This window comes from Gadus chalcogrammus, chromosome 16 (genome assembly GCF_026213295.1).
Source record: "Gadus chalcogrammus isolate NIFS_2021 chromosome 16, NIFS_Gcha_1.0, whole genome shotgun sequence".
Lineage (NCBI taxonomy): Eukaryota > Metazoa > Chordata > Actinopteri > Gadiformes > Gadidae > Gadus > Gadus chalcogrammus.
The window spans coordinates 4,216,710-4,242,645 of NC_079427.1; the positions used below are offsets into that span (position 1 = coordinate 4,216,710).

The following is a 25,936-nucleotide window of genomic DNA, read 5'->3' on the forward strand; positions in this document are numbered from 1 at the left end:
TATTGTCTATTATACCCAAAGTTTTAGAGAAAACGAGGAAATCCATTATTGTTTGTTTGAGAAAATGCCTGGTTGATCACGACGAGCATGGATCATGGGCAAGGAGAGTACGAAATAAGCCATGGTTCTCTAACTTGAAAGAAAAAATATTTCTAATCCCTATAGAACACGATATAGGCTACTATTTCACAGTATGCAACAACTTAACACCTGAGTTAACTGCAAAGCGAAGCGACATGGACGCAGACGTGTGTGCAGGCGCTCTCCTCTCTCTTATATCTGTGCACCAAGCGAAACAACTGCAGCAGGACAACCGAGCCGAAACCCGACGACGGACTCGCAGCAAGCAGCGTGTTGCAGCGAGACGCGTCCGCCTTCACAAGCTCCGCCAGGAATGGAAGCAGAGAACAACACAGCTCCGACGCGCGAGGATGGAGCGGTTTGAAGCTCATAGAATATGGATGGAGGGGGTGAGTGAATACTTGTGCTGCTTGTCTGAATGAATTGACTAATGTTTAAATGTAATGACCGGATTATAACTATACAAAGTTTTACACACCTTTGAGTAAATGATCAGCCAAGGAGAGCACTTGAAACTTGCAAATGTAAATTTGAGTACAAAAGTATAAGTATTAAAATGTAATTAATATTACAATTATTGTATTATTGTCATTACCTGTGTGCAAACCAACGGGTTCTATACGTTCCCCCCACTGTCTACTCTAATCAGACCTATTTATGTGGTTCCCTCTCCTCCCACTAGATGGCCCTCCAGTACCTGAAGCAGTGCAGTCCATGGACGCCACGGGTGTGGTCCTACCCTCGCCCCAACGCCTGGTGGGAAACCACGGCCACAGGCTTCACGGACCACCAGTGGCTCCAACATTTCCGCGTCTCGTGGGTGACCTTCTCCTTCCTGTGCGGCGCGTTGCGGCGCCGCCTCAAGCGCCAGGACACTACGTACCGCCTCTGCATCCCGCTCAGCAAACGCGTGGCGCTGGCCCTCTACAAGCTGGGCAACCCCTGCAGCTACAAGACCGTGGCCGAGCTGTTCGCCGTGGGCGTGGCGTCCGTGTGTCACTGCGTCCGCGACTTCTGCTCGGCCGTCATCGAGGTCCTCCGGCCCCAGCTGGTGGCGGAGCCGACCCCTGGAGACCTCCGGGAGACGGCCGAGCGCTTCTACCTGGCACACGGCGTGCCGCGGTGCGTCGGCGTGATCGGACGCATCCTCGTGCCCATCGTCCGCCCGCCGCACCACCGCGCCGACCCGCCCGGCGGCGGCGAGGGATGGCGCCTCGTCGTCTCGCTGCAGGCCGTCGTTGACGGCGACGGACGGTTCTGGGAGGTCAACGTCGGCGACCCGGAGTGGGCGCCGGCGGCGGCGGCGGCGGTGGCGGGTGAGGGCTCCGTCGGGTCAGGGCTGTGGCCGTGGGCCAGGGAGGACTTCCCCGACCGCATGCAGACCCTCCTGGGTGACGAGGAGGGGGGGCTCTGCCTTCTGGCGGACGACGAGGCCCTCCCGGCGCGGCCGTGGCTGCTGAGGCCGCACCGGACCAGCGCCTGGCTCACGGCGGACCAGGAGCTGTTCAACGCCCAGGTCCTGCCGGCCCGCCGCGCGGCACGGCAGGCGCTGGCCCGGCTGAAGGGCCGCTGGCGGTGCCTGGACCGGCGGTTGGACTGCACCGTGGAGGTGGTCCGGGACATGGCCAGGGCCTGCTGCGTCCTCCACAACCTCTGCGAGAGGAACGCAGACGCGTTTCTCCCCGAGTGGGCCGAGGCGGAGGGTGACCCGCGCTGGCCCGACGCGGATAAGAGCCACACGGACCTCGACAGCACTCCCCCCTGGCTCGCTCTGCAGCCCTTAGAGGATGAGGGGCTATGATACAAGTCCCTTGTCTCCGTGCTGGCTCTGCAGCACGGAGACACTGACGCTAGTTAAACGGGACTGTTGTGAAGACGTGTCGGCTGTATAGGGCCGGGCAGTAGGGAGAACAATAATATCGATAACGATTATCATAGGGAGTTTTATACAATGTGGAAAGATTTATGCAAATACATTTTGACAGCACTCTGAATAGTAGGCGTGGGTCATAAAACTGAAGTATGAGAATTTAAGGTTTAGAAACGGGCTTAATCTAGTTTTTCTCAATCTAGACAATTCAAACCTCATTTTGACCATTTCAAGGGCATATCTTCTCATCGTAGTTGATTTAGACTATAAAACAGGGTATCATTATGAATCGATAACGCCATTTAGTGACATCAAAGCATCTTTAATATGACTCGGATTACTTCACATATCAGTATATTGCCTCTGATCGTGTTGGTGTTCCACGAAAGCCAATACAGTACTTGATCTGGGACTTTCTGTCATCCTTTTCACATTTTACATTGACGGATATATTCAGTTGTTCGTCTTTACATTTTTAATAAACAGTTTGTGCCATTACTTAACACCTGGTATGAAAAAACCCTTAACTGCTCATTCACATTTAGTCAATTGTCAAGACAAAAATACATCCAAGTATAAACTCACAAATATTAAAATGCATATTTAATCACCTGTATGTGACACCACTTGTACCAAACGTTCTAGAACATGACTATTCCATGTTTACATGAACACAATGGTTGAATATGAACGTTGCTAAAATTCTGAACGAGCTGAAAAAAAGCACATTGCCGTAAAGTCATGTCACAATGTGTCACATTAACGCAGTTCTCTGGAATATATTCCTCGCACATTAGACATTTGTGCAAGGTATGTATACTTTATACATTTAACATTAACACATTCCATGGGCCATATTTCGCACATTCCTGCACAAACTGAACAGCTTTAATTCTGTTCTTTCTTCTAATAAATGTTTTGCATGTATTTTGATGTTTCTTTTCCTACAATACATTTACATCAATTCTTTCCAACGTATTTTTATGTTGCTTAGTGTTATGCACCTAACACCCAGACAACTTCCTTGTACGTGTTCAACTGACTTGACAATTCTGATTGTATGGCGCCAAGACTAAAGTATTTCATTGCCTGCTCTGTAATTGTTGTGCATACGACAATAAAACCATCTTGAATCTTGAATCTTGATGACCTCACATTGGTCCATTTCCTAACCAATCAGAAGCCGCTTCAACTCATGCCCTCCCTTGTGTTTCAGTCCTGGGTAGGGGGGGGGGGTCGAAGGGTTCTAGTGACCAGCGGACGGCTCCTTCGCCATGTGCTTCATGACCTGCGCCAGGCAGGAGGTCCACAACTCGGTGTCCTTGCTCCTGGCCTCCATCTCGTCGTGCCTCAGCCTCTCCTCGCGCTCGCCCTCCTCGCGCCGCAGCACCAGCTCCTGCTCCATCTCCTCCCTCCGCAGCTGGGCCTCCTGCTGCATCTCCTCCCGCCTCAGCTCCTCCTCCTTCTCCAGCCAGCGCCGGTGACACTCGGCCATCACGCCCACAAAGCCCTGGGTGGGGCCGTCGCCCTCACTCCTACGTTTGCGGAACCCTGCCGGAGCAAAGCGTCGCGCGATGAAGGAAGACAATGCCCAACTAATTTGATAGACTTGACTGTGAGTGTATTATACATGTATTAAGAGAAACAGGTCATTAGGGAGCAGGAATGGGTTAGGGAAGATAGAAGATAACACAGAACCTGAAGTCTAGTAGTTACATACACTATTGCAATAGAGCACCTTATTATTGTAAACCAAGATAATTAAACCTGGGTTGTGTGGCATACATCATTTAAGGGTGTATGTGGGAACTAGCTAAAGAAGGTGAAATATTGAGGATGAGTACTCTCTAAATATTATTTGTTTGAGGAGTTTGGCAAAGCATGAGACAGCTTTTGCATTTTCTCTTTCTTATGATTAAAATAAACCGTTTTCTCTGGGCGGTGGGGTTCAAACTCACCAGGTTTCACTGAAGTTTTCATTTTGGAAAGCAGCCTTGTCCCTTTCATACTGGCAGGGGCAGACACTCCGCTCCCCGTTGAAGTTGATTTGTCTGTAAAGATCAGATTAAACCATTACAACACAGTGGTTTGGACAGGGCTGTGTAGTCTGAGAAGTACATGAATTTAACTACATTAACACTCATTTTAGACCAGTAAGATAAACACAACTGTTAAAAAAAAAACACGAAAAAACGAATAGTATTGACAAAGCATAAAAGTTATACAATAACTGACCTGCTGTGTGATCTGCATCCAAAAGATGTAGGCCTACTTTGTCCCCAAGCACACTGTCCATCATTTCAAAGAAAGGAAAAGTCTTTGTTTCATCCCTTTTGACCGCCTTATACTGCTGTCTCAACTTTTTCAGCTTTTCCCTGATCTGTATGGTGGTGCGCTGTATTCCCATCTTGGACAACTCGTTCACTATATACTGGATGACCTCCTCGTTGCGACACATGCCCTCCATCTGCTTCTGTACACTGTCGTCAGCCCAGATGTTAAGCAGCGCTTGGGTCTCGCCCAGAGGCCAGTGCTGGCGGCTGTTGCCAGACATTCTGACTGTTGTACAGTCTCTGAGTGGATGGTCGCGTTGTAAGCACCAAGCAAGCCCGCGCTAAGCTCCACACAGTAGGTTAGGTTTTGTGGAAAATGGCCACTGCAGTGGAAAAGCTCTACAAGCACGCACAAGCACGCACGGTCACGCACAAGAACGCAAATCCGCAGTTTAAATAAATGAAACAAAGGAGGTATATATAAAAACGGAGGTGTAGTCAAATATAAAAATGTAAATATAAAAAAACATAGAAAAAACTAGGCCCACGTAAAAGGGTCACTTCTTTTTATCGATGACGTCGGACGCAAATGCAGACGCGCGCACGTCGTGTTCTTCTGCCCGTTGACGCAAACTTACGCTACTTCATCCGATTTGATGACATGTTAGCATGTAGCTACGCTAGCCTAGCTGGTTGACATTATTATGATGACAGCGGGAGGATAGCAATCAATTAATCTATCACATCGTTCCACTCACGGGTTTTTTTTATATAAAAAGAAACAAGAACAGCGATGGATGCGGTGAACGCTTTCAACATGGAGGTAAACTTTAAGTTTGTAATAAATAAAACGGATAATGGAGTCTCTGGTTAGCTGTATCAAGCTAATATACTTATCAAAAATGGTGGTGTTTGAATCGATATACGGTATGTTTATCAGAGGATGAATCGCAGTTGTTTATCCTTTTTAGATTAGGATCTTTTTAATTTGCATTGGAATAGAGATGAACCTCCGGGTGTAGCGCTAGCCTGGTGGTATTTGGCCTAGCCGCGCTAAAATGCTAACGCACGAGTTATGTTCGGCGATATGCGTTGTTGGTCATAACATGATTTATAAAGATACAAGATAGTGCAAATACATATCATTAGACATTGCTTAAGATATCCTAAAGAGGTGCATGGTGCATCTCATGGTAGTGAATGTGTCTCTGGAATAGTTATTCCCCCCAAAATGGCAAGGCCTTATCCCTTAAGATCCTAACGTTAAACACTGAACTGTGAAATGTTATGGCTGGGAAGGTCGTATTTACAGTATGGTAAGCCTCTGAAGAGTTGGTTTGTATGTGTGTCAGTTTCGCTTGTGATACAAGTGTACTAATAGTATCCACCTAGTATACATATTATTTATGTCAACAATACAGGAAGCATTTGCCATATTGAACTAGTGCATATTCCTTAATTGGAATGGGCTGTCTGTCATTATCCAACAAAAAGTTGGATTCCCTGAACTTGCATTACTCAGTGGATGATCTTTACCCTTTAGTTTTGATATTTAGACAAATTAACATGTGTTTGTAAAATAGTCAATTTAAACTATTGCTGTGTGGCAAAATGTGATCCTAGATTAGATTAGACTATATTTTTCCTGAAATTTGCATTATTCAAATTGCCTAGGATCGATGGGCTTCAACAGCCACCATCGGGCACAAACATTACAGCTCTGAGCCCAACATTGGATCTACATTGTCATGTGTTGTAGTCTCTTCACATTAATGAGGCAGAGACGTTGGCAAATAGCACAATTACAGCGTTTTAACTTGCTCAGCCCTCTTACTCAAAGCAACTGAAGACATTTATATACTTTTCATGATCTCTTAGTTATTCTCCATGATTGAGATGAAGCCTCCGATATCCCGCGCCAAGATGATGTCAGTCACAAAGTCAGCAATCAAAGCAATTAAGGTAATACAACAAACTTGGTCCACCTCCTAGCTGGCAGGGGTGGTTTACTAGAGATGTAGTTATTGGGTAGCTTTTCTATTGAATATCGTGTGATACGGTACCATTTGGTTCTATATTATTTTCTATTATCTTTTTTCGAAGAAATTGTTATTTTCTTTCCAAATTAATTCACTTAGATCCATTGTTTAGTTATTGTTGGCCAGCTAACCTGTTGTTATTGCCAAATTATAAGGTTTTATTTGTTTATTTATTTCCATTTCTTTTTGTAGCTTTACAAACACGTTGTCCAGATAGTTGAGAAGTTCATCAAAAAGGTATGTATTCTTTGGGATCGGGCCTCGTTCATCTCAATTTATTATTAACTTGGATCTTGTGGAGTTTGTATTGTTTTATGCCAATGGTTAATTTGTGGTTTTGGTCTCAGTGCAAGCCAGATCTGAAAGTCCCCGGTTTGTACGTGGTGGACTCCATTATCCGACAGTCACGCCATCAGTTTGGGGTGGAGAAGGATGTGTTTGCACCAAGATTCCTGAAGAACTTCACAGATACCTTCAATAATCTCTACCTCTGCTCTGAAGATGATAAGGTACGAAAGCTGTCTGTGTATGAGTCGTTTGTTAAAGGAGTTGCTCCAAACCCATGCAGCACAGCCCATTCTAGTTAATATAGATTTCTGTTGCCAGCAGAGGTAAAGTCGTTTTATACAGTTTTATCTAGTAGTGATAATATTTGTGTCTTATTTGATGGTTCTAGTTTATGTGTATATTTTATCTGGTCCTAGTCACTCAATTTAACAAATAGTTTGATTCATAAAATGAATGATTTTGTTCAGAGCATTAGGAACAATGTTCTAGCCAAAGAGAAAACTGCTCATAATGTTCTCGTCAATAATGTGGTTTGGCCGACTCTTGACTCGCGTGGTTTCACATCCTCTCTTAGTGTAAGATACTGCGTGTGCTGAACCTGTGGCAGAAGAATGGAGTGTTTGACATGGACATCATCCAGCCCTTGTTGGACATGGCCCATGGCTCTCTAGCACCAGCTCATTCAACTCATCCAGCTCATTCAGGCGGTAAGCAAGAACTGTCCTTCTAGGCACGCCATTTGCTCTATGGGTTTATGTGGCTTTCCTTCGGTTACCAAACACTGAGCCAATGATCCCGTCCAGCCTGTCTGGACATTGCTATCAACACTAGTACCTTTTTGGTATCCTGCCTCCTGAATTCATACATCTTATTTAACAACTTTTCAATAATTGCTAAGGCCTAAAAAAAAAAAAAAGTTTGGTTCCTGTTGGTTGTCAGTTGAGGTCATGGGTAGGTAGGGAATGTATTTTATTTTTTTTTGTATTTTATTTTTTCCAGCGGCAGCGAACGATAGGTAGGACTTTTTTCTTTCTTTTCTTTTTTTTTTCTTTTTTTTTTTTTACAGCAGCCCATAAAATAATTTGGGTCGCACATAAATTGACAGGATTGGTCGGAAACCGGAACCGAACAGAATTTTTTTTTTAGGCCTAAGCCCCCTTTCTTCTATTCTCCACACATTGCACACGTATGAAAAAGTGTGGATGCAAGAACAGGGCCAATCTAAAACCTTTGGTGATCCAGCAGGTCCAACCGCCTTCCAGCCAGAGCCCCAGCCTCCGGTCTCCGGCTCCCCAGCCGTGGCCGCTGTCTCCCAGCTGCCCAACTCCCATGCCCTGGCCGCTGTGGCCCATCTCTTCCAGACCTCCGGGGGACAGGAGGTAAGCCGTGTTCTTCACCACTCTGATGTAGCCAGGCCGGCAGATGGACACTAGACTTATTCCTTAAAATGATTCCTTCCGAGTCCAGAGACTTTCAGCTTGGAGTAGGGCTGCTCGATTATGGAAAAAATCATAATCACGATTATTTCGGTCAATATTGAAATCACGATCATTCAAACGATTGTTTTTGAGTTTGAAAACATGACGTATTTATTCAGCATGTCTTACACTTTGTAACTGAGAACTTTGAAATTTCGCCTTAAAAAAGTATACAAAATGGTCAAAATGAAAATAAATAAATAAAATAAATGTACAGATATGTATCCAGCTGTTCTATAAAACATTAAAAAAATATATAATATTATTAATTCGAAAAATCGATTTATATTAGTTTTGTGATTGTTTGACGCTAACATCGAGATGGAAATTTGATTAATCGCCCAGCCCTAGCTTGAGTGTCTCTAACCCATGCATAGTTTGGCTCCTCCCATGCGCATAGTCGGGTGATCTCCCTCATTAGTTCGATCCTCTGTCTTTTGCTGATCACTAAATCTAATGCGTTCCCTAAAAATCTCTAATGGGGATTCTACCTTGAAATAACTAACTTACCTGGAACTAGGTCTCTCCTTTAGTTGTGATTTGAAACACGATGCCTTTTGTTTGCCAGCTTCAGAAGATGCTCCAGAACCTCCAGCAGGGGGAGAACACACAGGCGGCCATGATGTCCAACACCACGGTCCCAGAACAGCTGCACTCGCCCTCATCCCAGCACCATGCGCCCGCATCGCAGCCCAACCCCTACGGCGCCTTCAACGAACAGAAGAGCAGCTTGGCCAAGGTACCCCTCTCCGACGCTTTTGATTGACACTTTTGTTAGCATCTATGAAATTGAATTGTTCTCAAGCCTTGTTGTTCAACCTAAAGGTCCCATGACATACCACCAGGTGTGAGTGTGATAAGCCTTTTAAACCGGTTTGAAAATTTGGCTCTGAAATCACAAGTGGGCGTGTCCACCCAGATGTGTGACGGATAGATGAGAAACGTTTGCTACTGTCCAATGGGTAGGCTGGTAGACTGACCTATCCAGCACAGGAGGTGGACACGGCAGGTGGACACGCCCACTTGTGATGTCATAAGAGCCAGATTTTCAAAGCGACTTGTAAGGCTAATCATACTCGCACCGGGTGTCTGTCATGGGACCTATTTAAAAATATATCGATTTTATTTATTTTGATCCTTTATTTTCATAAGGAAAATGTTGTATTTCATGTGTGGATACCGAACCACATCTGGGGACGGGCAATGGCGTAAGCAACTTGTATAATGCAGTGCATGAGATGAATTGTAGAACATGTCTGCATTGCTCTAAAAAGGAACCATACTACTGACTTATCGGTTGCTTGGGTGATAATATCCAATGTTAGGGGAATCTAAAGGTCTTCAATGAGTTGATCTTGTGATTTTCTGTTTCCTCAGAAACTTCTCGATAGGTTTGATTACGACGATGAACCTGAGGACGGGAGGAATAAGGAGAGTCATTCTCTGTAAGTGATGTTCATGCCCGGGGGAGACTAGGGGCTGGTGTAGTCCTGTATGGGTGGTGTCTGCTAGGGCTGGGCGATTAATCGAATTTTGATGGCGATTACGAATTTAGCGTCAAACGATTACAAAACTAACAATTGTTTTGTTTGTTTTTTTATGTTTTATAGAAAGGGCAGTACAGCTGGATACATATCTGTTTATCATTTTAGAATGGAACGTTTTCTTTTTGACCATTTTGTGTATTTCTTTAAGGCAACATTTCAAAGCTCTCAGTTCCAAAAACAAAAATCCGGAGAGTCGTACTGAATAAATAACCGTTTCAAACTCAAAAATAATCGTGATTTCAATATTGACCAGAATAATCGTGATTATGATTTTTCCCATAATCGAGCAGCCCTAAATGTATGTATCCTTCACAGAAGGCCTCCTGGGAACTCATTCAGCCAGTTTCCTGGTCAGGCGACCAACGTGGAGTCCAGCTTCCATCCACAGAGGATGGGAGGAATGAATGATCACGAGGTATTTAATCTAGCGCAGAGTGAAGGCTTATCTCATGTAGGATACAGATAACATCCTTGACTACTAGTGTGTTCTGTGCAAGGGAATGTGTAGGAGGAAAAAATATCCTGTAGGTTTGACTAATGGCCTTCAAGGGTTAGTGGGAATACTGCTTTATTGTATTCTAAATGAACTGGTGCTTTAACAAAGGCTTTAGCTTATGCTGGATGTGTTGTAGTTGATGTTCTGGAGATTGTCGTGTACTAGTTGTGCTGTGGATGGTTGTGTAGTAGGGTTGCCGCGGTGTGGACATTTTCACACCGAGTAATACGCTCCTGTCAACACCGGTATTACCGGTATTAACGGTATTAACTTTGAAACTAGGTCAACCGCCATCTTCTCCGTCGACTCTCCTCTCACACTCGGTGACAGCGGCTGGCAGCGCGCCATTTCTCGGCGTCTTATAACGTTCTATACATAATAGCATAATATAATTTTATCATAATATCACGGCCAAAAGCTCTGTGCGCCCCCGGATGGCCGTAGCGCGGGGAGCTCACGTAGGGATTGGGCTTACCGGGGTTTGTTTACCGGCGTTGCTATGGTTACCGGTCTTGTAAGGAAGCGCGCCATTTATCTTCCGCACAGAGCAGAACTGTGGCCTATTCTACACATTTTAATTTTTCTTAATTATAATTATATTATTCATTTTTACTGAATTTGTTATTTATTACTGAAAAAAATAAAATAAAATCGGTGTTGGCCTCAACACCGGTAATGCCGTATACCGCGGCGACCCTATCGTGTAGTCGTTGATGTTCTGGTGATGACGGTCAATTTTCTTTCAGCACGGCGGACTGGATCACAGCGCCATGATGCAAGACTGTTATCCTCCCATGAACGACTCACACGCACGGGTAAACACCTCAACCAGTACCTCGTTAGTCGGATGAGTTTAGGCAACGGAATGTAGCTCGACGCATACGTTCTGCTCCCCACGTGTCCAATAATGAATGGAAATTTAAGGACGCAATCAGCAACCATGTTCAAATATCTTTTTAATAGAGGTTATACTTAAAATACGATTTGAAAGAGATTCTGAATGTTATCTTCCACAATACCGGTGGATGTATCATGTTCTTGAGTTGTGTTGACTGGTTGTTGTTCCACCTCGTGTCCTCCACAGGGGGGCTCCAGAGAGGACGCCTCGTCCCGGAGAGAAGGCAGACAGAAGGGCTTCGGGAGGAGGTCACGATCTGGCTCCAGGTAGGACGGGAATATTATGGGATGTGTGTGCGGAAATCCATTTGGTCTGGCCTAGATAAAATGATGGCGTGTAAGCATGTATACAGTGCAAAGGCAGCTCCTGGCCCCTGGCCCCCCTCAGCACATTCTGGGGTAAACGCTAATAAATAATGAATATTATTGTTTTTGACGGCAATGCCATGCCGTCAAATCTCTGGTATGCCATGGTGAATATTTTATATTCCTGTGTGTTTCTCTAATGCATCATATTCCCAACACGTTGCCCTGCAGTGCTAAATAGACCTGAAAGTTGCTACTATCCAATACGGCATGGAGTCTTAGTGGTACCCCCACGAGTGTGGCTCCTTGGACAGAGTCAAGAGTTGAAACCAATTTTTCTGTCTTGATAATGGTAGGTCTGTTGAGGGGCGTGTGAGTTTGAATTATGGATGGCTGTATCAGTGTCCAAATATAGCTCAAGTAAAACTAGGAAGTGTAACATAATTCACACATTCATACCAACGGGCCACATATGCCCTTGCCAATTAAATAGGCTTCTTTCTCGCGCTAAGGAGGGATCCTGAGCTTAGGGAGGCGTCCAGCTCATACAGGAGGCCGTTCATCATGTGTCAATTCTAGAGATACGAGCCGTCAAGATGTTCGAGAGACCCAGATGCTCAAGGCCACAACAACAAGTGTAACTCCTGCGCATAGCCACCAACCAAGTTGCAATGCCAAAACATAGCCGCAAGGGACAGCACAAAGACACATACGGGTATCGTGGAGGCAGGAGTTCAGCACCATGCTTAGCCAATCAGAGCACATAACTGAGTCCACGCCTGCCCAGTAGATAAGTCACAGCACATAGCCCAGGGGGCCAGAACGCTCCAGGCAACGCATCCTTCAGAATGCCCTACTAAGTGTACCTCCACTAGGGCTGGCCCGAATTATTCGAATATTCAAATACTCGTTCGGAAAATTAGTATTCGAAGCGTAAATCTGTATTCGGAGCTTCGTTGTTTCACGTACGTGAAACAACATTACCAGACGTTACCGGAGCGAGTGAGGCAAACTATAAGCGACACCAAGCAGAGAAGCGAGAGAGGTGGAGGAAGAATAGGTATCTTGTTTCCCTTTACTTTATAACAACATTAGCGGGATCTCGGGAGGAAAATAAATGCTTAGTTAAATGCTAACCTTAGCTTAGTTGCTTGTTTACGTTCGCTGTACAGCGCCGCGCCAATCAACTGTGACTGGCTTGCTGCAGAGCGTGAGCGTATTGGGAATACCCGGTCAATATAATGGATATAATATGGACACATACGACAATCAAAATTTGTTATGGATTTATTGTACAAATTCCCTGAAAAGATGCACGTTCCAGAATGAATTGAAAAGCTCCCGCAAGGGCTGGTATGGCAGAGGACAGCTGATTTGGTGCGGAACAACAGCTGTTCGCTTCCAAGGGGAAAAACTAAGAAACTCCAACTTACTTAGGGGCCTACTAATTAACGTTCAAAAGCTATTAAATCTTCAACAAAATATGCAAATACTGTCAAAATCGGTTCCAGGGAGTATATAGGGATTATTAATGTTGTTTTTGATGGTGTATTTTTCTGGAACGAGTATTCGAATATTCGCTCGGAAAAACCAACGAGTATTCGAAGCCTGAAAAATGGCATTCGGGCCAGCCCTAATCTCCACGCGTGCCTTTACAATTTCCCTCCTTTTGCTTCATACAGACTAGTCCAAACCTTTACCAAATTAAAGTGAGTTAAAGCGATCCTGACTCGGGTGACTTTTTCCAAAAAGGACACAGCAGAAGCAACATTTTAGAAGTACTTCCTCAACATCTAGTGCTCTGTCTTGTTCTACTCTACTCTGTCAATGTATTAGCTGTTGTGCTACTCTTTTGTGTCTGATTGTTAGACCATATGGTGTGTATGTGATTGTGTGTACACGGTTTACAGCAGCTTGTAAAAAGAAGCGACAGAGAATTTATATGAAATCAATGATTGGAAGGATGAAATGTATTCCGATGAACCGAACGTTCATTATTGGTTTGATCTTTATCTTGGAATCTAATTTTGTGTAAAGCAGTTATTTTACCCTTACCTTCAACTAAAACAGTCTTTTTTGTGATTGCTTTACTGAGGCTGAGCAAGGGGAAGGCAGTTCATTCCAACCAGTCTGTTGGAATGAACACTTGGGTTCTGATGCTCTTTGAATGTTAGCAGCAGGTATTATTATTTCGGCAATCCAATTATGAATTATCCAATCACATTCTTGTAATGTTCCCGCTTTCTTAATCTAGTTATACTTGTTCATGCTCTTGCGTTGGTATTGTCCTGTTTATGTTTGTTGTGTGGTTGCTCTCTGTGGCTAAACCAGCAGTTATATCATCAGGATATTATTGGTGAACACCGCGACACACTGCAGGATTAACTTTCTTTCATGAAAGACGTCATGGCTACGTAGCTCATTTTCCCCTTATTTGGGATTTCGGTGGCCCTGATTTGCATACTCGGGTGGAAGTAAGCCTTGCTTTGTGTCTGTGTGGGTTAATAAACAGTGGGTAGTATGCTCTATCCCTGTTGTCTATATAACTGTTCAGCAAGCCAAGAACACTTCCTGTGTAAGACGCAAGTTGTTTACATTGTCTTTTTATCGGGTGTATCGTATGTTACTACAGTGTTTAAAACTCTGAGTGGCCTCCACTAACGCCAGATTCATATTTCCCGTGTCCGCTTTGGTCCATGTGGCGTAAATGTCATCCGTGATAGTCCGCATGGCCCTATACGGAGACTCTGTGACCACGCCGACTCTTGCTCCAGATAACAAAATGGCAGCATGTTTTGATTGAACAGTGGTTGTGCGAGGAGAACTGCAGAGAAATTGCGCTTGGCAGAGTTAGAAGATCAATTTTCTTCCAATGCTTATTCTTCCTGATTTGGATTATAGTGGCTGGCAAACATTGTCATGGTGCATTACCCGGCTGCAAATGTATTGGAGATAGGATCAGGAACAACGCTTTGGTCAAACGCTAGACCGTTGCAGACCCTCAATACACGGACCCTTAAGATAATCCATTAAGTTAAGCTTTTGCTGAAACAGGTCCTCCATAGTGTAGTATGTTGTAGTTTATGGAAATGGAGAGAAAGGAACGACTTGTGTGGATGTATACAAGGACTAAGTGGAATCTGCTTGACTGGGTCCTTGCAGCCCTATGTAGTGCTATGTGTGAGTTTGATTAGCATTAGAACATTAGCTATGTGTTATCACAAGACTGGGTTCTTCAGATGGACTAGACAACGCATCGTGTGTTTTGCTATCAGTAAAGGGTGTGGTGGTCGTAAAGGGTGCGGTAGGTTACGATTTAAGAGCGACAATTTGGTGTATATTTTTAGAAATGCAATAGCCATCTGTCGGCTGTTCGTTATTTGGTTGCTCTGTGAGAATATCTGCTCTGGCTTACTCTGCGCTAGCCTTTGTATGAGACAATTTTGTTTAGACCACACTCTTCTGACCAATCAGGTCAGAAGAGTGTGATTGGTTAAGGGAATCATCATAGCTGTCAATCATAGGTGCATGAAATGCAACACATGTTGAGGGAGGGAGCAGAGAGGAGGGCGATATTTGCCGTTTTGTTTTCTAAATATTTTTCTCTGCTCTTTACAACTCTCAAATCTTATTTAAAACAGCTGTTTAATTGGCAGCTGTGTAAGCAAATTGTATGTATGATCAGATATACTATGATAGTGAGATCAAGTAACTCCCCTATAGTTACTGAATTCTGCCAAATGACTCCAAAAAGTGCTAAAATCCCATAAACGGTAGTTGTCGTATTATTATTTTTTTCTTAAAGTTAATTAATTTCACAGGACATCAGTGAAAGTGGTTTAATCTGTTATATTTCATTGTGTCAAATCCTTTTTAAAATGGGGGGGACAATCCAGACCTACTGTATTTAGCTATTAATGCTTTGCTCTGTACGCCTGTTGACGGGTCAGTTGTTTTGGCCCTGTACAGCTGTTGATGTGTCAGTTGTTTTGGCCCTGTATCTATGATGTATGTCGATACAGATGTTGACGGATGAGTTGTTGAACTGCACGGATGTTGTATTTTTGACCTTGTACAGATGGGATGGCTCAGTTGTTGAGACCTCGTACATGTTCTGTACATGTTGACGGGTCAGTTGTTGTTGAGACCCTTGGTACAGTGGTTGACTGGTGAGCTCTTCTAACCCAGGTCTCCCAGGAGGAGGAGGTCGAGGTCCACATCCCGGACCAGGAGGTCTCGTAACCGGCCGTCCGGCTCGCAGTCCAGAGACAAACGCTGGAAGTCTCGGTCCTGCTCTGAGGACCGATCGGAGAGGGAGCGAGACAGAGAGCGCAGGCAGAAAGGCCTGCCCAACATCAAGGGCCAGACTCTCAGCGGTACGCTCAACACACAGCTGTAGAAACTCTTTTAAAGAAGAGCCCCAGTCTGTGGTACCTGGTGCCATATATTCATTAGTTTAGATTGGGAACTCTTTTCAGACTACTACATACTCTTAAACTCTTAACAAATAAAAGCAGTTGGATAGAAGTTATGTAAATGACATGCATTGGTCCTTTGACAAACTTTTACCCTGTCCTCTAATTGGTGGTCTTTGTTCTTGTGCCTCTAGTTTGCAGCACCACATTGTGGGTGGGACAGCTGGACAAACGGACGCAGCAGTCTGATGTCATGTCCCTGCTGGAGGAGTTTGGCCAGATCGACTCTGTCAACGTAAGTCTGGACCGCTTTGTTTGGTGTCAATGATATACAACATAAATATTAGAGGCAATATGTTTGATGGCAGACTAAAACTGGAATTAAATGTGCCCTCAAATGTTTGCATTGTTAGAATGTCAGAATAAGAGTTGTTTTTTCTAGGTGTCGAGTACCCAATTTGATGCTATTTAACCCCTACTTAGGTAAAATGTTCCTCCTGCAAAGTATATTTGACATGTACTTTCACTACAATTACTACTGCTCATATTGTATAGATATATGTATTAGCTCACAGTTTTTACCTCTTTTGTATTATTGATTGTGATGCTAACAGTTTCAGCAGATGCATCCCAATTTCAGTGCTGTAGCTAGCAGACTGTAGGGGTTTCACAGAAAAGTAAACTATCAAATCCACAGTCTGAACTATGCATCGTGGCAGATTACTCAATCATTGCTTTCAGAGGCAATTTGGGTCAGCGCCTGTTGATAACTCACCTTTGGTAATCAAAAATGAACTGACCGGTTCCAAGTCAGGCTCCTAAAATGCAGCAGTCGTGAACGCCCAAGTAGATTATGCAGGCTCGCTTACAAAGTAATCTCCACGTCGTGGTTCCTCTCCAACAGATGATACCACCGAGGGGCTGTGCCTACATCGTGATGGTCCACCGTCAGGACGCCAACACCGCCCTGCACAAGCTCAGCAGCGGCCTCTTCAAGGTCAACCAGAAGCCCATTAAGGTACGTTAACCCAACCTGCTGTATGTACTGCCGGTGGATGGAGCTAGCTTAGTCTTCTGTAAGGACCTAGTTTAGCCTCCTAGAAGGATCTAGCCTGCGGTAACTTTACTGGACTTCTTCAGGGCTCAGCCTAGCCTGCTATTTACGGCTGGGTATTGCCAGGTACCTTTCAATTAGATTCTTCAGGTCTTCATTCGATTCGATTTTGATGCGACATTGATCCAAATGCTTCGATATCGATTCAATAATACGTACAGATGACAAAAATACCTGAATATTATTTAGAATTAACCATTTCAAAATGAATTAACCATTTCATTGTGCTTTAACTAGCAGAAAGTGAATACACCATTGTATTGTTCCTGAGCTAAACTTGCCGCATGAAAGTAATAATCATAACATGGACAAATGTAAAAGGGCATGTACATTTAGGAATACTCGCTTCTAGATTACAATGTCTGAGTATGCTTATTTTTTCCTCTTTTTTTCTTTTTTTTATGGAAATAATCTATTTCAGAAATTCTGAATCGAAATTGAATCGAGAACAACTCAATTCCAGTGCATTGATGAATCAATATTTTTACCCAGCCCTACTGCTATTGGTTACTTTACTAACCATCTTCAGCACCTAGCCTAGCCTGATAAAAGGAGCTAGCATAATATAATGTGCTAGCCTAGCTTGCTATTAGGACTTGGTAAAAATGACAACAACCTCATAGTGAGTTCCTGCCAGCCACGCTAATCCAACCACCATGCTCCTCCTGTCTCAAAGATCGCCTGGGCGCTGAATAAAGGGATCAAGTCGACCCATAAGAAGTTCTGGGACGTGGAGCGGGGGGTGACCTACATCCCCTGGAACAAGGTGAAGGTGGACGAGCTGGAGAGCTTCAGAGAGGGGGGAATGCTGGACATGGACTCCATCAACCCAGGTAAACGCAGCTGATTTCTGCTTCATCCTTAACCTCTCTAGCGTTATGGCTTTTTAATTCTTGTTGGCCTGGCCAATCTCTATTGTCAATCGATAATACGTGACATATAAAATATATTTTATGCTTTGGAATAAAAATAAAAAATCCATGAGAAATGAATTAAATCAATCGGAACACTGTTTCCAGACCGTGGGCCCCCCCACTATGGAAATGTCAAGATAGATTTTTAATAAAAGCTAAATAATTAAAAAGTTTTAGAAGTTATCATAAAGGTCCTCTATAGACAAACACATTGCATTCCTAGGCATAAGCTACCACTACCAATGGGCTTTAATACTCGCATGTTTGCTGGGAAATTGATTATACAGGGCAATGTTGACTGGTTTAAAACCATGTTTGGGGAAGTAGATGCACAAGAGGAAGGAAGAAGTTTAGAACCCAAAATATAAGACCTAAAAATAAAGTCACTAGGCCGAAGAAAGGATGTGCTACATTGAAATGGAGGCTGTTGTTTTTGTTTGATTGTTGACCCCTGCTGTGTGTTGTGTCCTGCAGACTGGGGGGATGTGGTCCAGGACCTGAAGCCAGCGGCGCTGAACGGAGGGCTAGAGGCGGAGCAGGTAGCGGGGACCGGCGGGGCTCCACTCCAGGTAATACTAACACTGCTTTGTCTCCTCCTTACTCACGGCTGGGACTCATCCATCTCACAATACACACTCTGGGGTCTGAAGCCATTAAGTACACTAGAATGTTTATATACATGTTCAGACACTGCACACCTGTTAAAGTTTCTAGGTAGTATATTTTCGTCTTTTAATCCAACTGTCTTGTTTGTAAGATATATCTTTTAGTTAAAACGATTTTTAGACCTAATCAAGAGGAAATGTGCATTATAAGAGAGAGTGGTTGATGGTGGAATGTCTGGGACACGCATCCATCAGCCGAGCTTCTACTCAAAAATGTTCTACATTGTGACACAGTGGGCAAAATAACTACTATTGAGAATTTCGGTTCTCTACCCATTTTCATTGACTGCTTTAAATTAGATTGTTAGTCTTTTCTGGACTTAACAAGTATTGAAAATTCAACAAACTAGGATTTGGAAGTTTAGTTCAGAGTGGGACATGGATGAAAACAGTGGTAGGTGAAATAATTTAATTTATTTATTTGTATTAACAAAAGCAGATTATTTTGCTTCTTGTTTCGGAGTGCATCTGCCAGTTTGAGGAGTGCATTTATGAATGCTAAATATCCCTCCGCAAATGGCAGTATTAGTTCTTTACAGTCAATGTTTTTGTTAATGATATGGGATATATTCAGGTATTTTCCTGACTGATGAGCTATCTCCATCGCCTCATCTTTATGTGTGCTACAATCTGATTGGTGGATACATAATCACCATCTGTACTGAAGGTTGTGATTGGTGGATACTTAGTCACCATGTGTTGTGATTATTGTGATTGGTGGATACATAATCACTATATGTACTAAATGTTGTGCTTTAATCCACTGTGGCACAATGTTTTTGTTCTCCTCTGCTAAATAGCTCCATAACTTCTGTTGATGATTGCTTTCTTTCCACTATACTTGCACACAGGCAGAAACATACACACACACATACACACTAACACACACACACACAGGATGCCATGGTTAACGTTGCCCTGTGCACTCCTAACTGTTCTAATAAAGTGGTGATTAAAGAACTCATTCTTGATGGTGCTTGCTGTGGAGATGAATCCTGTGTGTTTCTCAGTAGCATTCGGGTCCGAGTGGCTGGGGAGTTGTAGTGAACAGGGGTTTGTCTGCACAATATCTTTGTGCGCAGACTTCTACCACCTTGGACGTTGACTGACTCTGAAAAGGGGACATGGTATTTTCCTTTATCGACATTTCTTATTTTTCTTTGCGCACTTGTAACGACCTGTACAAGCAAGATTGAATTTGTCTTGTGGAGTTCTTTTTCAAAATGAATGAAAGCTTACATTCCAAATCTAAACTATTAACCAATAAGAAACTAGATAAAATAGCAAAAACCCAGTCTAATGGCTGAATACATGCCAATGAATGGCACATTGTTGTGATTGCAAGGTGAACGTCCAACAGAATCCTAGACACGTTGAATGTAGACTTGTATCTTTTTATAAATTCCTTGTTTTTGTTGAGGATCTCCTGTCCCCGGCCTTACCAATGCAAACCACATTCAGTTATTTGTTTTTCTTGTTTCTTCATTCATGATTTTATATTTTATTTACGTGTCATCGCTGAAATAATCTATTGTGGAAACACACTGGAGTTGTGACTCAAGCCTTCTCTAAAATTCATCAGATGCACAATAAAACAGTAGGCCAGCAGTTAGGATCTCAACCGTTCAGAAAGTAGTGTTTCAAGAATAAGTCCTTTCAAAAACAAATTTAAGTCTAGAAACATACGCAAACAAATTAGATCACTTAAATACCCTTTAGCTTAAAGAGATGATGGAAGCTGAATGCTATGCTACATGAATCGAGTTGTGTCATCCTATAAAAATGAGACTAAAAATGACACTCACTGATTTACAAGACATCTACTACACAGTAACTGCTAAGCTCTAAGAAAAGGCATAACTGAGTTGACAGACTACTTTCGATGGACATGAAAAACCTTAACCCAACAGAAGTTACCATTGAGTTGGGACTGAACAGCATATCATTTTGGCTGACCAACAAAAAAAAAAATATTCTCCCAGAAACTAGTAGAATATCGAGTGCAAATGGCTCACTTGAGAACACACCATGACCTTGTGCACTCTTGGATGGAAAGGAGGGTGATTGCTTACCTTGACTTGTGAGTGTCCTGACCAATGAGCTGGAGGGACTCGCATTTGGAAGAGGAGTCAGTGAGGTGGAGACCAGGTAAGCCCGATAGCTATGCTTCTGCGTGTATGTAGAATTCTTTGGACGAGGAATGCCAATTCTGGGATTTTACATGATAATACTGTCTGCTGGTTGTCTGCATGAAAACCACCCAAATTGAGGAACCAGTTTGTCTTTATTTGACATGTTTCACTTTGGCCTGCATTTATGCCACAGTGTTTCGTTCCTCGGCTATAAAGACTTCTTCTGGTTGTTCTCCCATCAACTGAAGCTGAACAATGAAGATGTGTTTTGGCTTGGTTCATAGACTCGGTGGGCCCTGTTTTCGGTGATACTGAAAAAAAAAAAAACTAAAGTCAGACTCAATCAATATCATTGGGGCAGGCACATTGCCTTTATCACAGATGTATGTTTTCTTTTCCCAAACTTATATTTGTTTCTCATAGAGTAAAATATTTGAGGTGGCTCAACCAACTAAAGTTCTAACCATATAGGCTATACACCTCGTAGCGACCCAGATTTAATTCTGACGTGCATTCCTGTGCCTCATCCATATATGAAGGCACAATACCATTCCCTCTTTCAACCTACTTTCTTGTCTTTCCCTCCTGTCCATAAACTCCTGAAACGTCCATCAGATGTATCCGCAAATACACTTTAAAATAATATAAAGATGGACATTTGGTGGAAATGGTATTTACCCACTTATACTGTTATAAGCCTTCATGTTTGCGGCCCACTGGGCGATCGCTAATCACATTGACAACAAAACAGCCAATTTCTGTGATTCCTTGAATTGATTTCAGTGTACATTTCCATAACGCTATTAATGACAAGACTTTATTCTTGGCATAAAATTTACAGAATTACAAAGGCACTTTGGAAATGTTGACAGTTGAACAAGAGAAGCCTTTACAAAAGAGAACCTTCATTATGTGGACAAATAAATGAAGGGCATATTTGTTCGATTTTCCTTTCTATCTTTTCTTTCCCTCCTTTGAGTGCATTATCGCCTTTCTTGGTTTGTTTCAGTAAATCTAGATATTGTACACCAAGATACTCGTAAGTATCTTCTGCTCGTGATATCTGAACTAAATAATGAATCAATAAAGTCAGTGTTCTTCACAGGGTCATTTTGAGCAGTGGAATTCCTTTTGACATGGCAAGAAACTAATACGTTGAAGGCATTAGCGAGAAGATAGCAAATTGTGAATAGTCACAAATAAGGGCCAAAATGGCAAAGATATCGCAAGTCTAGCAAAAATATACATTTTATGAATAAAACACGAGCCACAACTCCACAGAATGTAAACATTGGGAATATGGCTTATGTATCATGGTTATTGGTTATTGCCAAAGGGAGAGAATGAATAAAGAATAAATAAAGATGTTCACTATTATAACATTTTAAAGTGAATGTTTGTTGATGAATATGTTCATTAGATAGGAATGTACAAGTGGAGCGTGTGTAGAATTTGTCCATGTAAGCAACAATGATCAATTCAAGTGCTGGTTGAGGAGCCTTATTAAAAGTCCGTCCTCGGGGCTTGAATACTCCGGTAAGGTCCACCAGACGGCAGCGGTGTAAACGGTCCATAGTCTGGGTGGCAGAAATCCTTCATGATTTCCGTGCTTTCCTAAGGCAGTGTGTGGTAGAGGCCATGTACCGAGAAGATTGCAGCTGATGATGCTGCCATCCCATGTTTTAACATTCAAATATGAAGTAACATGACCTAAGTAGCTGAGATGGGCTATTTATTATTCTTCATAATGAATCAATAAATGCATTGGTTAATTATGTATTGAGCAGACCCTGTTAAACAAAGCAACACTAAATTGTAGACTCTTTACACTGGAAATGCATTGACTGCATTCCTCACTCTACTCTTTTTTTCCTTAATGGCTTAAAGACACAAGTTTTACATTTAAACAGTTTGATTTTGTAGACGGTGTCTGAAGTTGAGTAGCTCCTAACCAGATTCTAAATAGAAAGTCCTCTGTCCTTAATCAGGGATTCGAGTTTGACCAGGTCAAGGATGACCTGACCAATGGGTTAACACTATATAAAGTATTCAGGCATACAGTGCTGCATACAATCAATAATAGCCTCCTACCATCTTTTCCTTCATTTATTTTCCGTCATCCGGTTGGACTTAAATTAGATTGTGTGCTTCTGCAATCTGTCACTGAGACATTTTATGTTTAAAATTTTAGAAGGTATAACTTGGGGTGTGGATCAGCGCGTCAACGTGGGTGAGATGGCCTGGTCTGCCTGCAAACTGTCTGTCTTCCTGCCTTGCTGAATGAGGCACGTCACTATGTAAGGACAGGCGGTCACTGGGAGGAGTCAAACTGAACCCCAATGGATCCTGATCTGTGTTCATGGGAATTCATTGTTTACCTTTGCTTCCGACGGTGAGTGACAATACTCTCAGAAAGCAATTACAATTTATTAAAAAAAAGCTAAACATGATTTGCATGACATATAAATATAACTTTCTATTACATTTTGGAGTCTGACCTAAGGTATGTAAATAGCATATCTTACCACACAGTATTTGTAGTCGTGTTCCAAGTTAAATCTATCAGCCAGAAGGGGCCTCCACTCTTTGTTTATTGCACCAAGCAGATGCATGGGGTTCTTGACTGTAATGCACGCCTCTGATAACTGAGATGCTGCGACTCTCCTGGACTCGTCCTGTTTGGTCCAAAGTTTGTCTGTAGGAGCCCAGAACAACGAGATTACTTGCTGACCATAATACTAGGAATACACTCCAAAGATGTTGAAATGTACTTTTTATTTAAGCTTTTTTTATTTATGCCAAAAGTATTATATGACAAAGTAATGCTTGATACAAATCTTCTATTTTGTATTTAATAATGAAGCCACTTCCATTGGTTTCCTCTTTTTTACCTATAGGTGGCAGCAAACTCACAAATAACTTCTCATGTAGTCACTCTTTAAATATTTCTCTGTAGCATTGGCTACTTTTTTCAACAACGAACCAAACATTCTTAACATTATTTTAGGACTTCTAAACTTTAAAGGTTCAGAAACATTGTAATCTTGGGTAGTATTCCTTGAAACAAGGTGTAAGCTGAACTTTGAGTTGAGACTATTACTGTTTTATCCTTCTAGTGAATGATGGGCTGCTTCATTGTGTGTGTGTGTGTGTGTGTGTGTGTGTGTGTGTGTGTGTGTGTGTGTGTGTGTGTGTGTGTGTGTGTGTGTGTGTGTGTGTGTGTGTGTGTGTGTGTGTGTGTGTGTGTGTGTGTGTGTGTGTGTTTTTTTTTTTTCTCGGGGAATTTAGATAGCTGTTCAATAAATGACCTATGTTACAGTAATACAAGAATTCCTTCATTGGATGGAATTCCAGGTCCTAGGTCACTGAACCAATAGGAAACCCTTCCTGTTGAGCCTCAATAGGATTTAGAATCCACACTCAGAAGGAATGCAGGACCAGCCTTAAGTTATCAGTGCTTGCTAGAAAGCAACCTTTTCCTGTCATTTTCAGTTTTCTTCAGATGTTTGTACAACAAACAGAAATATGTTTTTTTTTCTTTGCTTTCATATTCTCGTGGCGACTCCATGCTCAAGGGTTCTGGGTTCTGAGGAAAATCTGGGCAATACCAGGGCACTGAGCAAGGCCTGAAATCCCTACTCGCACTTGAATGCCCACCTATTTTCGAACGTCACTGTAAGAATCTCCTAAACACCTGCTATAGAGATGGAGAGCAAGTGTCTTTCTGTTGACCCTCTAACAGCAGGTGAGTATTCATGGAAATATCCCCCTCCTCCTGGACAATAACAAGGAATGTACACAAAGACATGAAAGGTAATGACTGGATTAAACAAGATGTCTCGCTTTCCACCTTGCTCTGGCGAGTCTAAACGCATCCGGATGTGCCTGAACACTATTTATAAAGCGCTGCTCCCATCTCACATGCGGTTGGTAGGACAGAAGGGAAACCTGCCTAACGTTTCCAATGCCATCCGGGCAAACTTGCTTGCTATATCGTGTGGATGTGTAAGATGGTGGCCAGCACTCGGGGGATTCACTGCGGACCCCTCATCATTAGGGCGTGTGAAGGTCCCGGAGCCACAAGGGTCCCGCCTCATCTCCCGAGGGATCAACACGCCAGGGTAAGGTCAGTTTCTAGTTTCTAGATGCTGCTGCTGGTCGGTTTCTGCCTGATGGAGATACTGGACACTTCCTATATAATAGAGACACGGCTCTGATATAGCAGATAGGTACTGGTCTTTAATAGTAATCTAATCTAAGACCTTATCTCTAGGACTAATCTCCCTCCACAATTTAGATCAAGAGGCCACTGCTTGGCTTGAGAAATATGCATTCACTAAATAAATGACCTAGTAATTATCAAACCCAACTTAATCTGATGTTATAGGCAGTGTATCCCACTGACACTCGAAACACTTACAAAGAAAATAAATGGACTACAGTGAGACTTGTTGCCATTTGTTTTTGGATTTCTGTGCTCTCTTACTTAATTTAAAGAGTTTTTTTATTGCTCTATTTATTTGAAAGGGTTAGCAAAGTCCGATCCTAACTATTTCGTAAACGGTTAAGAAGGCAGATTTCATGCTTGATGATAGCTCCCTCACATTAAAAACGCTCCACAAACATTATCTTCTGACTGATGTGTGTTCAACTGACTACACAACTGTAAGAAGTAATTCAATCTTATTTTAATTTATTGTGTTTTCAGCCAAAGAGTTGTAGATAAATTAAGGGTTGTTGAAGGAAGAGCTATTGGAGACCGTTGAACTGGGGATTTTCAGGAAAAAAAACCCTGGTCTCACCTGAGATAGATGTACTTGATGATTATACCCGGATCTACAGTGGGTTATATAAACGCATGTTTTATCTATTCTGTTGGAGGTTACCTGATGGAATGATAATCAAGCATTTCGAATGTCTATGTAAAACAAGTTGATTTTAAGTAATATTTTGATCTGAGATTAGATTATTTCATAAGTAGATATTAACAATATGTGTTAATTGTAAAAACTAAATGTAAGACATTAACACGTTGATATGAAAAAGTTATAGTCCAATATATTAGAGATTGTGTACTATTACTTTGTAATATGTACTGCTTTACTGTTTCTCTGCGGATATTTGTTTTTGTTATCTTTAAAAAACAATTCAGACTTGATGCATCCATCTAACAAGTGTATTTATGCATGCACTGCCAAAGTAATATCCATACTAATGTTGGCTACTTGTAAAGGCTTTGTTTTACATTCATACAACATATTTCATTTTAGTTGACTAATTGCCTATCCTAAATGTTGTCCTTATTATAATATTCCTATTTACTGCATGGGATTGTATTTGGTTCCCTCATAATGATGGACACATTCTGTCCATGCATCGGCCTTAAGTCAAATTGAACACTTCATTTTAGACGTATGCACA

The 25,936-nt window shown here is 42.5% G+C and overlaps 3 protein-coding genes across 5 annotated transcripts in view; 2 read left to right on the top strand and 1 right to left on the bottom strand.

The window, feature by feature from the left end:
- Positions 1-3,090, top strand: LOC130405474 (uncharacterized). The gene is made up of 2 exons (XM_056610559.1): positions 1-470; positions 764-3,090. Exons 1-2 carry the CDS (start codon positions 237-239, stop codon positions 1,880-1,882), a joined length of 1,353 nt encoding a protein of 450 aa, XP_056466534.1. The 5' UTR covers positions 1-236; the 3' UTR covers positions 1,883-3,090.
- LOC130405480 (uncharacterized) lies at positions 2,155-4,915 on the bottom strand. Its single transcript, XM_056610565.1, has 3 exons — positions 4,187-4,915; positions 3,910-4,002; positions 2,155-3,502 (listed from the first exon to the last, which is right to left on the bottom strand). The coding sequence occupies exons 1-3, from the start codon at positions 4,503-4,505 to the stop codon at positions 3,198-3,200; spliced, it is 717 nt and encodes a 238-aa protein (XP_056466540.1). The 5' UTR covers positions 4,506-4,915; the 3' UTR covers positions 2,155-3,197.
- LOC130405471 (SR-related and CTD-associated factor 4-like) overlaps positions 4,840-25,936 on the top strand; it is a 25,491-nt gene continuing 4,394 nt past the window's right edge. Inside the window, exons 1-16 of one of the 3 annotated variants that reach the window (XM_056610553.1) lie at positions 4,841-5,047; positions 6,103-6,186; positions 6,456-6,500; positions 6,611-6,772; positions 7,126-7,258; positions 7,794-7,930; positions 8,598-8,768; positions 9,407-9,474; positions 9,892-9,991; positions 10,819-10,887; positions 11,157-11,236; positions 15,464-15,651; positions 15,885-15,985; positions 16,595-16,708; positions 17,481-17,637; positions 18,193-18,287. In XM_056610553.1, coding sequence (XP_056466528.1) covers positions 5,018-5,047; positions 6,103-6,186; positions 6,456-6,500; positions 6,611-6,772; positions 7,126-7,258; positions 7,794-7,930; positions 8,598-8,768; positions 9,407-9,474; positions 9,892-9,991; positions 10,819-10,887; positions 11,157-11,236; positions 15,464-15,651; positions 15,885-15,985; positions 16,595-16,708; positions 17,481-17,637; positions 18,193-18,287 — 1,734 coding nt within the window. In that variant the 5' untranslated portion in view covers positions 4,841-5,017. Of the gene's footprint in view, positions 5,048-6,102; positions 6,187-6,455; positions 6,501-6,610; positions 6,773-7,125; positions 7,259-7,793; positions 7,931-8,597; positions 8,769-9,406; positions 9,475-9,891; positions 9,992-10,818; positions 10,888-11,156; positions 11,237-15,463; positions 15,652-15,884; positions 15,986-16,594; positions 16,709-17,480; positions 17,638-18,192; positions 18,288-25,936 lie in introns of all 3 variants that reach the window. The other 2 variants (XM_056610554.1, XM_056610556.1) reach the window with 2 other exon arrangements.

What these genes read in the sequence shown, in the direction of transcription:
- LOC130405480 (XM_056610565.1), bottom strand. Translation starts at nt 4,505, where the DNA reads ATGTCTGGCAACAGCCGCCAGCACTGGCCTCTGGGCGAGACCCAAGCG. An exon ending in GGATGCAGATCACACAGCAG is followed by an intron (nt 4,003 to 4,186) that starts GTCAGTTATTGT and finishes TGATCTTTACAG; the next exon opens with ACAAATCAACTTCAACGGGG. An exon ending in GAAAACTTCAGTGAAACCTG is followed by an intron (nt 3,503 to 3,909) that starts GTGAGTTTGAAC and finishes TTGCTCCGGCAG; the next exon opens with GGTTCCGCAAACGTAGGAGT.
- LOC130405474 (XM_056610559.1), top strand. Translation starts at nt 237, where the DNA reads ATGGACGCAGACGTGTGTGCAGGCGCTCTCCTCTCTCTTATATCTGTG. An exon ending in ATAGAATATGGATGGAGGGG is followed by an intron (nt 471 to 763) that starts GTGAGTGAATAC and finishes TCCTCCCACTAG; the next exon opens with ATGGCCCTCCAGTACCTGAA.